Here is a 12,175-nt window from a genome sequence, read left to right as displayed (position 1 = left end):
AAGGGAAAGAGAACAAGCCAGAAAGTGTGTGGCTCAGTGAGGTAGATGTTGCTTTGGGGGGAGGAGCCACGTATTCTGGCCTGGACCTCTACTCCCCATGGGATAGAAACTTCCCTGCTGCTCTCCATCCATTTTATTGAGTGAATATTGGACAGGTTTTGCCCATCTCTAATTCTGGGATTTACCCAGCCTCGCAGAAGTAACTGGGCATGCATACAACACTGCATGGATACTATACCTGCCTGGCCAGTGTGCAATCCTGTTGAGCAAATTCAGTAGCCATATAGACACCTTTGCACCTGAAACAGAATCATAAACTTTACAGAGTATCAAAAACAGCACTTGTGTGGCTGAGGGAGTGCCATTTAGGTGTACAGTATAAAGTGAAAATAGGACCTAGTTACTAACTGGAAGATACTGTTATGTGTTATACTTTATGTTAAGTGCCAAATCCAACTAATGTGATAAATCGTGTAATCTACCAGGGAATATTTTCTCAAGTACTGCCTGCTATTGAAAGGTGGTGTTTTAATGGTGTTTTTAACATTAATGAAATTACCTGGCATTGTATTAATTTATATTTTGTTTGGCAACAAAACAATAAAAATATACATGATTTAGCATTGCTTCATAGAGGATGTGCTTGGTTTCTGGTTAAACTCTTCCCAAGTATTCATGCCTTCTGTAGATACATTTACTTTGCTTATCTCGAGTAACCTCTTCAGCATAATTTATTATGTTTATATTTTATCTTCCTGCACTTCACTAGTTAACTTCTGTGTGTTAGTGCAAGTTTGTGTTTATATAAAAGCTGAACAAATGGGGTCTAACTGATTCTTCACTGAAATATATACAGTACCCTTTGAAACTGAAGCAAGATGTAATTTGTGTAGTGTCATCATTACAGAAGCAGTGAAAATGTAGAGCACTGTGAGTTTCATTTTGTTCCATCTGTATGATTCTCATTTCACTGAAGAGCTGAAACTGGTTACTCTTACATTATCTCTGTCCATTACAGCCAGTGTCCACAGATAATAGTTCCTTTATAACTGGTATTCCAGTGCCAAAGCTGGTATGGAGGAGAGTGACATGGCCCTGGCAGAAATGTGTGCCTTCTGCAGTATGAAATGTTTCCATGAATTGAGGTGCCTTAGGTTACATAAAAGGAACCAGGTTTATTAGAAACTTCAGCCCAAGATACAAGAGGTCTGGAAATGGAAACAACACATTCAATAGCTGAAGCTGTTCATTCTGGCATATATTCTCTCTTACCTTTGCAAGTGCAGGGGTCCCATTGGGAACAGTATATTTGTGGTTCTGCTGTTCAAAGGAACAGCAGGATTTAGGAGAGTCATATAGCAGCCCCACACACCTGCTTGGTATGTGTCATTTACCATATAAGATTATGCAAGGTGTCTTTTTGTGCCTGGGAAACTACAAAGTGAGGAGGCAGGACTGGGGAATTCATTGCTATGCAGATTGGTTGGGGCTGATCCATTAATTGCCTATCCATGGTTATTGAAAAGGTTATGTGAAATAGCAAATATTCCACCTAACCTTACCCTAATTTGCAGCTAGTTTTGGACTAGTTCTCAGAAGTTGATTTTCATGAGCTGTTAGTTTCATCAGGAAGCATAAAATTTAAGAATGCTGCATATTTTAATATTAAAAGTAAATAAACATAAAGGATGTTTTCAGACTATTTTCAGATCTCTGGGTATAATTTGGTCTGAATTATCAATTATGCTCTTTTAACTAGTATTAACAGTATTTGTTTTTCATATTGGTTGCAAAGAGGGATTCCAAATTCCCAGCCAAAGTTTTAAGTTAATTAGAAAAGGGCCAATGAGGGGCCAGTCACCTCCTGTGTCACTTTTTGTGGCCAATATGAGGCAGAGAGGCAGAGAGCCCTCAAAGGAAAAGGGTACCAGCCTTCCATTTCCTCTGCATGCATTGCCCTACACCTTTCCTTCTGAGGCTGCCCAGTACTGTGCAAGTCTTGTCAAGTTTTGTATTGGTTGAGCTGGGCATGCAGTTTCAAAGCTTGTTTGTGCCTGAGGCTAACTGCTCCACTGTGGTGTGCAGCATAATGCTGTTGTTTGAAGCCTCTCCTAGATTTTGAACTCTTGGTGTCACTGAACTCAAACTGTTATATCACAGACAGCTCATAGTGTAGCCTGCAATGGCTTATGGAGATTTAATGCAGTGGTGAGAGAGGAGGATGTTCTATGTTAGAAATATATGTAAAGTCAAAGGCGTAACCTTTCCACGTGGTTACAAAAACCCGTTTCTCCAGTTTGCCTCTAGTGACGTGTCACCTTTAATCTTGCAATGGCAGTATAGTAAAAAAAATCAGGCTGATATCTGTTGGCAGAGCATAACAGGAACAAAATTAAAATTATGGACTCCTGGGGTGAAATATTAGTTTCACTGAAGTCAATGGGGGTTTCTGCCTTGCATGGCAGGGAGAGGAAGACTATTACAAAAGACTTTGGTTACATTTCTATAATTCGAAATATGGTGATGTAAAGATTGACTTAAATCATAAAACAGCTAGCTCAATGTCAATAAATATCTCACATAGATGATTATCTTAGATAGCTAGATATTAGAAAATGCAACTAAATGCCTTTATTTCTGGAATGACACATGACAATTCTAAGAATATGCAGTAACTCCAGTTATTTCAATGCCACAAGTTTCCAGCAAAATGTTAGTTAATTGTTTCATATTCAGGTCATTTCCCATGACTCCGTAAGCCACCTCTCACATTGACTATTACAGTGCACTTTCAAAATAAAAATAAAGTTATAAATGGGGCTGCCTAACCAGTAAATTACATGGCCATTGTAGGAGAGGGATTGTGACACAGCTGCTAACTGCATGCTGTTGAAATGTATAGATTAATACAGTATATAGCACTTCATCCTTGTATCTAGGAATACTTCCAACTAAGATCATTAGGGACTTGATTGATTGATTTTGTTCATCATCACCGCATATTGACAAACTAAGAGTTCAATAGAAGATAATTCACAAAGCCAGAAAACATAAAATCAGCTTCCCTAAAGTTTATTTGTATCCCTATGCTTCAGCCCAGTTTACCCGGAGCAGTAGGTTGTCTGAAGATGTGCTCATTCACGTTCTAATTAGAACACATGGGTTCTACTTAGAATACTCCACCGTCACCTCACTGCCATGTGTATTAAGCCCCCACACATTTCAAAATGGCTGCAGGGGCGCTTTATCTAAACCTTGTCAAATGAGCTTTAGATAGAGCATCCCACTGCCATTTTGAAATGCATGAGGGCTTAATACATGTGATGGTGAGCTGTTTTAATTGGCGTGGCTGTCTGGGAGCCTCTCTAATCAAAGTAGCCCTTCCACCCCTGAGCATGATGTGTACAGGCAACCATAGGTACCAACACTTTCAGCCTGCCCTCTTCTACTGGCCCTATAATGTCTATCTTCCTACATCAAAATGAATTCCAGGCTTCCATAAGCCCCATCTCCAGATAATAAAGTTACAGATCCCACCAACTGAGCTACCCTATATGCAGAACTCTTGGGTCTTTACAGTCAGATGTTGTTCTATGCAGGAACAAGGTATTTAAATAATTCAGTATCACCTCATTTCAAATGGGAGGATTAAGGGGAAATTATGGTACACACTTTGGGATTACAAAGCATTTTCTTGGCTGCACAATATATTGGTTACAGAGTTTGAGGTTCTTTTAAAAAAACCCACAAATTGTGTCATTGTTTATGAACTGTAAAAGTCTTAATTATATCCTACTACCTTTATCCTCTGTCTCCAGTTTTGTAACTGTTTAACGCCAACTAGACTATTCCATTCCTCCTTTAAATCTTTCAGCAAGAATTATTCTTTAATTACCAAAAGAAGTTAACAATATCATGGGAGATGATTTTTTGTAGTTTGACATTTTGTAGACCTGTTTTGCAATAGTGAGATATTATTGTATGACAGTGGTGCACATTATCAGATTAACTAATTTGTATAGAAACTTTCCCTGATTCAAAACATAAACTTTATTGGGGCACCTGCAAAATTTCAATTTACATATAAACACGAAGGTGCTAATCTCCACTGTTAAATAGGGTTACCCAAAGGTTTTTGCCTTTATTTACACCAGTTCCTTGATATTAAAACACTACTATGCCAGAACCCAACCTACTCCTAGCAAAATTAGCTTCAACTCAGGTAGGTCTGGTTCCTGCCCTGTGGATGTGAAGTAATCTTTTACAGCAGCTACAAGCATTTGAGAGATTGCATGAGGATTCTTAGATATTCTCTATCTTGGAGGAGAGCATTTTAAATATAAATTAGCTACAGGTAATCCAGCTCCTCTAGCTTTTAAGTTAAAAAGTGACACAATGGCTAGATTTTTTTATTATAATGAAAGTAGTATTAATATACTTTACATGCAAGTCTTTGACTTCATAATTTTATTCTGGGAATGTTGACATTCTCCTGTGGTATTTGTTTACTAATTGTGCTGTTTTTTTCCTTGTATTAGAGGGAGAAGAAGATAGAGGTTATGAGGATGAAGTGGATGGCACAGCTGGTGGAATTGCCCCAGCAGTTCCAAGTGGCACAAAGGAAGCCCAGCTTGCTCGGCGCATCGCTAAAGGAAAGAAAAGTCGGAGAATCCTTTCAAACAAACCACAAGACTTTCAGGTAGCAGAGTTCCAAATACTGTACTTTGCTTTTTTTCTGCAGAGCTTGGCATAATTTGCTCTAGGTATTTTCAGGAAAACCTGAATGTCACACAAATGAAAAGGAGGTTTGAAATGACCACATACTCTAAATCTGCCAGCTACCTTAGTGTTGATTAATTTTCTTTGGTGTAAAAGAGTATAGGAAAAATACTATTGACATTAAAATGACCACACACCACATAGACATCATTTGCCTCAGGCTGTGTGTACTTACTTTTTTCAGATTCGTGTTAGGGTCATTGAAGGTCGCCAGTTGTCTGGAAATAACATAAAACCAGTAGTCAAAGTTCATGTTTGTGGTCAGACGCATCGGACGAGAATCAAAAGAGGGAACAATCCATATTTTGATGAGGTGAGTATTTTGAGAACACATACTTCATTCTATCTGAGAATTAGCTGGCTTGTCAAGTTAACACAATTCTGTGATACCACATTATAAAACACCACATCACAATTTACTTTATAGTTGACAAACTTAGGAAAAGCAAGAGTTAGGGGGGCAATCAAACAAAGAGACTAATTTTGAACACTGGTTCTTTTTTTTTCTTTTTTTTGGCTTAGCAAATATCTATATTGTCACTATTCTGACTCAAGAAGGAGGTACTGTGGCAACAGCTGGTTAAGACCAGAGACTGCCATTGTGGCAACCTTCCCTGGTTTGGGGCTTCCTGCAAGCCCTTTAAAGTTCCTGGCTCCCAGGCAGCCTAAGAGCTGGCCCACACTGGTCCTGTGCTGCCTGGGAACACTTTAAAGTTCCCAGCTTCTGGTCATCATGGGAGCCCTTTAACATTTCAAGTCTCTGCCTCCTGATCAACCCCTGCCACTGCCATTTAGAAAGGCCCCATCAAAGGGGTGAGGGAACTGCTGGGAAATCCCCCATAGCATCAGGTGCTGGTTAGGGTTCTGTGCCCCTTGATGAGCCCCTGCTGCCACTGTTTACATGGAGGCAAAGATGAGAGTGTTCCCTGCAAATGGCGGCAAGAGCCAAAGGGGTGTCTGCACCCCCTAATCAGTCACTGCTGCCATTGCTGACATGGAATGCTTTCACCCTTGCCACCCAGTGGCGCAGACCTTCCCCCCCACCCCCGCATCAGCCCTACCACTTCCCCCTGCCCTTCCTGTGGGGTGGGGGACACCTCTTCCTACTGCCCCCTGTCCCTTCGGAAAAGGGGCTGTTCCTGGGTTAGGACAGAAGCAACTTCTGCCTGGTCCCAGCCCACTGGGTACCCTAACCAGTTTGCTGCTGGGTGGACTATCAAGGATCCAACCACTTTCCCTCTTCCTTGGAGGGGACAGGGAGAGCAGGGAACTATGGGTAAGTGGTGGAATACCTGTCCACACATTCATTTTTTCTTGGAAAACTTTCTTGTGACAAAATTGTTGTTTTAAACAGCAACTTTTTTGTTGGAGATCCACAATTTGGGTCCAGATCTGTCATTTTTTAGCGGGACAAAAAAAGTCTAAATGTGTGGCCACAGGCTTTTTGTCACTTTAAAATAGCAGATAAAGCAGGATAAAATTAACATTTGCCTAAGCCAATAAGAAATCAGTAACTTGGAAAAGTATTTGGAGCTCATTGTAGAAAATTGTCAAAGCATAAGTTTCAGCACAATACTGTCATTAAAAAGACTTATTACATCTTTGGTTATATAAAAAGGAGACTATCAAATAGAAGTAAAGATACAATCCTGCCTCTTTCTACAGCACTTGTAAGATTAAAACTAGAATTCTATGTCTAGTTCTGGTATCTGCAGTTCAAGAAGGATGAGGAAATTCTAGAGAAAAATCAAGGGAGGGGCAGAAAAATGATCCAAAAGCTGCAAGATAAACCGTATCATGAAAAGTTTGAGAAGTTTATTGAAGTGATTTTTGAGAGAGATGATGTAAGCACTGTATGCTGCTTACATGAAAAAAGATATATACTAGTGGAGGCAACAAGGTTCAGCTTTCACCCTTGCAAATAAAGGTATAACAAAAGCCAGTAGATTGGGGTCGCAATTATTCAAGTTCATGACACAAATTCTAGCCTAGGCCAATTAAACATTGGAACAAATTAGGGGAGGTGGTGGACATGCCAGTGCTTGCAGTTTTTAAAACAAGAATAGATATCCTTCTACTCTACAGGAGGACAGGCTAGATGATCATGGTAACCCCTGCAGTCTTACTTACTTATGATTTTTATAATGACATGTGAGGCATTCATTTTTGTTTCCATATAATGTGAAAATGAAAGCCCCAGTCTGTCTTGCACAATTCTTATGGAATAAAGGAGTCAAAACATCAGAAAGAACCAACTTCTTTCTTTCTGAAGAAGAAAGCCACCCCCGCCAGCACAGTTGAAGCCCCAGGTGGTGTGCTTTGTATAACCCTTATTACATTACAGCTTTTGGCATAGGTAATGTTTTGGCAGTGTATACAGGAAATGAAATGAAGCTGGTTGCACTGGGATCTGAATCATTTCCTGGTCAGCTTTAACATCAGGGAGCAGGCTAAGGTGAAATAGTGTAGTTCTGGGGATCCTCCCCCACCTCTTGGATAATGTGCTGAGCTGGAAGATCAAATGTGGTGGGTTTTGGTTAAGCATATTTCATAAATAAACAAAGTACTCCAGAGCCTCCTGCTACCAAAACAATCTGTGTTTTATTCCTGTGGGAGCAGGCATAAATTCTGACTGTGTAGATTGCTAAAACTACCTTCACAGGTAGGACTATCTGGGGACTTGTTGACAACTACAGCAGAGACACAGAGGCCAAAGATCAATTAGGTAATGAAGGCAAAACTGCCCTCAGCTCCTGAAGGGCAGGACAGTGCTTGGAAGCTTGTAGCACAACTGCACATTTCTATACCTGTTCTCTGGTAAACAGTGGATTTTAACCTGTGAAGTTGTCCATCCAGTACTTTTAGTGATTAAAAAACAACCTCTGAAGTTGTCCATCCAGTACTTTTAGTGAATAAAAAACAACTTCTAAAGTTGTCCATCCAGTACTTTTAGCAACTTTTAGGTCGCTACATGCTACTATTTTTTTTTTGCATTTTGTATGTAACTGTTAATCATGAAGTTGACATTCTGAATTATTTTTGTTGTAACAGATGTTTTTCTACAACGTCCACATGACCCCATTAGAGCTGCTTGATGAAACAATAAGCATTCGGGTAAGGAGAAATAACACATGCTAGAAACAGTCAGGACATTCCTGCATAAAGACTAGGAAAGGTATCATTCCTGTTCTTCCATTTTAGGTGTATGATTCTTACTCTTTACGAGCAGACTGTCTAATGGGAGAATTTAAGGTGAGTAAATGAGCAGATTCCCATACCCTGCCTAAACTAGTGACTTAAAGGAAGATCTGAGAAATTATTTAAAATCACTGCTTTAATAGTGTTCTTACATACCATATATGGAACAGAACAGAAAATGCCCTTGGTACTGTTTTGCTTTTAATGCTTCAGAGCATTTGCTCTTACCAGTAATGTTGAGGTAGACAGTACTATTGTTTGAGTTGAAAATTATATTTTAATTGCTGTTATTCATGAAAGTCATATCTGTTATATGTACCAAGTAACTTAATTTTCAGTAGTTATAATTCTGCCTTTAGCTATAATAATTATATATAGAATAATGTATAGAATAATTTTATTTGACTTTATTGAGTGAGTTTTCTTATCTGTGCTGGCTCTACAGTGCCAACTGTAGAGTAGAAATAGTATTAAAAAAACAACAGAAAAAGAAACTTATTATTGAAGTCATGAAGTGTGACTGATTAAGCAAGGAACAGATCTGTTAAGTAGTATAGTGCCAATTTTACATAGTCGCTTTTCAGAATAAATATATTTATGCCTTGCATCAATTTCATTCACTAATTAGTTTGTCTTTTATTGTAAGTTTCCCTGAGTTTTTTTTTTTGGGAAGGGCAGCATATACATCTAATGAATAAATAAAATAAATCTTCCCCAGTGCCATTCTGAGTGGTTAACTCACACCCTATAAATCTGTGCCAGCCAAGAAAAGAAAAATGAATCAATCTCCAAAGGGTAAAATAACTGGTGCAGAAGATTATTGTCAGCTGCTCTAGATTACCTAAATTTTGAAGAAAAATTTGCTGTAACTGCTATTGGCTCAGAGCAGTATTGTGTTTTGCATCCTGAGAGGCACAAGTTCAAATTACACAGAAAAGTGTTCTTTTGTTTCAAAAGGTCTTTTTAGTAAAAAGAGAGATTAAAAGAAAAACTCTCAGCCAGTGTAAATTTCCGTGGCTTCATTGATTTCAACATAACTATGACAGTTATTTATATCTGCCAATATTTGTGAATACGGTATTTAGGAATTTATGGTATCTGTGGATAGAGATATTTATACCCAAAACAATGTAGAAAAAAAATCAAACAACACTTGTAATTCCTATTGGTTAAATTCCTTTCCTATCATATCCCCAAATCAGTGTTACTTTGAAGTAGATTTTCTACACCATACACCACTTCTTGAATGCAGTACATGCTGATGGGATAAATTAAATCAGTCTGGGCTCTTTTAGCTTCAGTATCTAAGTAACTGCTTTGTTCTTGAAGGAGGAAGGAGTCCTTTTCTAAATTAATCGGTCTCCTTCATACCTTCTTGCTAATATTGGCTCTCACTGCTCATTCTCCACCCACTTTCAAGGATGTCACTCAGCATATTTTGCAAATCAGTCCCCTTGCCATCTTTTGAGGAAGATATAGAGCTGGTGTGGAAAGGAGAAGGGGATAGCCACTACCCTTATTTAGCTATGCATGTTCTCTTATCTTCTCTTCACCATGACTGTTGCATTTCCTACCACCCACTCAAAATCCTGTACTGCTAAATGGAAGGTGTTTTTTCTGTTCCCTTACTAATGGTCACAGGAGTATGTCATACAGTGTTTATATTTCTTTGCTATAGAAACAATATGGTAACACTTCAGAAAACCAGAGAGAAATTAGGCCTTACTCTGCAAATGAAAAAAAAAAAGAATATTTTTTGTGACTGTATTTTGCTGCTTTTTAGGAGATAATATTGTAATCTTTATTTCAGATTGACATTGGCTATGTTTATGATGAGGATGGTAATTAAATGACCTCAGAGCCTGAGTTCACACTCTTGCCTAGTTGAAGACTAATTAAAAGGGCTGTGACTTTCACTGTGTTTCATTGAGACAGATGGGTTAGATAGATATTAATCAAAAAAGGCACCAAAATTTAACTCATCTCAGTGGTCCTCAAACAAGTGCAGCACAGGTAGATTACATTCATAGTTTCATAGTTTGTAGGGTCAGAAGGGACCTTGACAGATAATCAAGTCCGACTTCCTGCCCTGGCAGGAAAGAGCACTGGAGTCAAACGACCCCAGCAAGGTGTTCATCCAGCTTCCCCTTAAAGACCCCCAGGATAGGAGCCAGCACCACTTCTCTTGGAAGTTGGTTCCAGATCCTAGCCGCCATGACTGTGAAGTAGCGCCTCCTGATGTCTAGTCTAAATCTACCCTCTGCCAGCTTGTGACCGTTATTTCTAGTCATTCCTGGTAGTGCTTGGGGTTACAGGGACTCCCCCAATGCCTGCTGGTCCCCCCTGACTAGTTTGTAACAGGCCACTAGATCCCGCCTCAGCCTTCTCTTTATTTCCAAAAGATTTTTAATTCTGCTGTAATTCATTCATAGCATTAGAATGTAAAAAAATTGGAAGCAGATAATACCCCTGAATTATGTCACTTAGCTTTTTAACACTGTTGCATTTCTTGTTTTGGGTAAAAATACTGAAATATTTCTAGATCAGGAAGAATTTTTTTTTTAATATGCAATTATTGTAAATGTTCTGCTTTGGGACAGTTGACCTTGCTTATACTGCTTGTATTTCTATTTCTTGTGTAAGATAAGCTATTTCCTTCATTTTAGGCCATGCAGTGATAAGGAAATGGCTTCTACTGAGTGATTCTGAAGATGCAAACTCAGGAGCTAAGGGATATATGAAAGTCAGCTTGTTCGTCCTGGGAGCAGGAGATGAGCCACCAGTATGTTTCATTTGTCGATCCCTCCCCCTTCCTAGGATCTAGTCCCTTTGAGAAGTGGTAGGTTAGTCATCAAAGAGCTGAGGCACCTAAAGTCATTAGTTACTTTAGAAAATGTGGTCCTAGCACTAAACCTATTTTCATAGATTTCATAGACATTAGGACTGGAAGGGACCTCAGAAGATCATCGAGTTCAGCCCCCTGCCCAAGGGGCAGGAAGTCAGCTGGGGTCATAGGATCCCAGCAAGATAAACATCCAAATTTCTCTTGAAGCCGTTCAGTGTAGGTGCTTGAACCACCTCCAATGGCAGACCTTGGGGGCTCAGACAGTGGAGAAATTCTTTCTTATGTCCAGCCTGAAATGGTCTTGCAGTAGTTTATAACTGTTCGACCTCGGCATCCCTTGGGGCGCTCTGGTGAACAAACGTTCCCCCAGATACTGATGGTCACCCCTGATAAACTTATAGGTGGCCACCAGATCACCCATAGCTCTCAGCCTGTCGTCGTAAGTTCTGTTTTCCTGACCTCTGGTCATGTGCATGGCTCTTCTCTGGACTCTCTCAAGCTTCTAGAACCACATCCTTTTTGAATTGTGGGGCCCAAAACTGGACGCAGTACTCCAGCTGCGGCCTCACCACGGCCGAGTAAAACGGGAGAATGACGTCCTGGGATTTGCTTGAGAAGCATCTATGGATGCAAGCCAGCATTTTGCTCGTTTTACTAGCCACAGCATCACATTGAAGGCTCATGTTCATCTTGTGGTCAGTCATGACCCCCAAGTCCCTTTCATCCGTAGTGCTGGCCAGCGTAGCACTGCTGAGCCTATAGGGATGCTGCTGGTTTTTCTTCACAAGGTACAAAACCTTGCATTTTTCGGTGTTAAACACCATCAGGTTCTCATCCACCCATTTCCTAAGCCTGTCAAGGTCAGCCTGGATCACCCTCCTGTCCTCAGGTGTGGATGCTTTACTCCAGTGTTTGGTATCATCAGTGAACTTGGCCAGTCCACTTCTGACTCCAGTGTCCACATCATTAATGAAGATGTTGAACAATATAGGTCCAAGGACAGAGCCTTGGGGAATCCCACTGGTCACAGGGCACCATGACAATTGACTTCCGTCAACCACCACCCTCTGGGTCTGACCACGGAGCCAATTTCCTGGCCAGTGGATCGTGTTGGACCCGAGGCCACAGTTGGCCGGTTTTGCCAAGAGGTGATCATTGGATACCAGATTGAAGGCTTTTTTGAAGTCAAGATATATGATATCAATCTCCTCTCCCTTGTCCAGGTGATAGGTCACCTGGTCATAAAAGGAAATGAGATTGGTCGAGCAAGACCTACCCGCAACAAACCCGTGCTGGCTATCCCTTAAGATGTTGGCGTCGGCCAGTCCATTAAGGATGGCCTCTTTAATAAAC

General features: G+C 40.1%; 1 protein-coding gene across 3 annotated transcripts in view; it reads left to right on the top strand.

The window, feature by feature from the left end:
• MYOF (myoferlin) overlaps positions 1-12,175 on the top strand; it is a 119,403-nt gene that overhangs the window by 29,535 nt on the left and 77,693 nt on the right. For 2 of the 3 annotated variants that reach the window (XM_014522619.2, XM_014522618.2), the window contains exons 6-11: positions 4,539-4,699; positions 4,964-5,092; positions 7,831-7,893; positions 7,981-8,031; positions 9,788-9,818; positions 10,644-10,759. In XM_014522619.2, the coding sequence (XP_014378105.1) occupies positions 4,539-4,699; positions 4,964-5,092; positions 7,831-7,893; positions 7,981-8,031; positions 9,788-9,818; positions 10,644-10,759 (551 nt within the window). Of the gene's footprint in view, positions 1-4,538; positions 4,700-4,963; positions 5,093-7,830; positions 7,894-7,980; positions 8,032-9,787; positions 9,819-10,642; positions 10,760-12,175 lie in introns of those variants that run through there. The other variant, XM_025210878.1, reaches the window with a different exon arrangement.

Source organism: Alligator sinensis, unplaced genomic scaffold, assembly GCF_000455745.1.
Source record: "Alligator sinensis unplaced genomic scaffold, ASM45574v1 scaffold472_2, whole genome shotgun sequence".
In the NCBI taxonomy this organism is placed as follows: domain Eukaryota; kingdom Metazoa; phylum Chordata; order Crocodylia; family Alligatoridae; genus Alligator; species Alligator sinensis.
The sequence above is the reverse complement of the archived record's forward strand: the minus strand, read 5'-3'. Positions and strand labels throughout refer to the sequence as shown.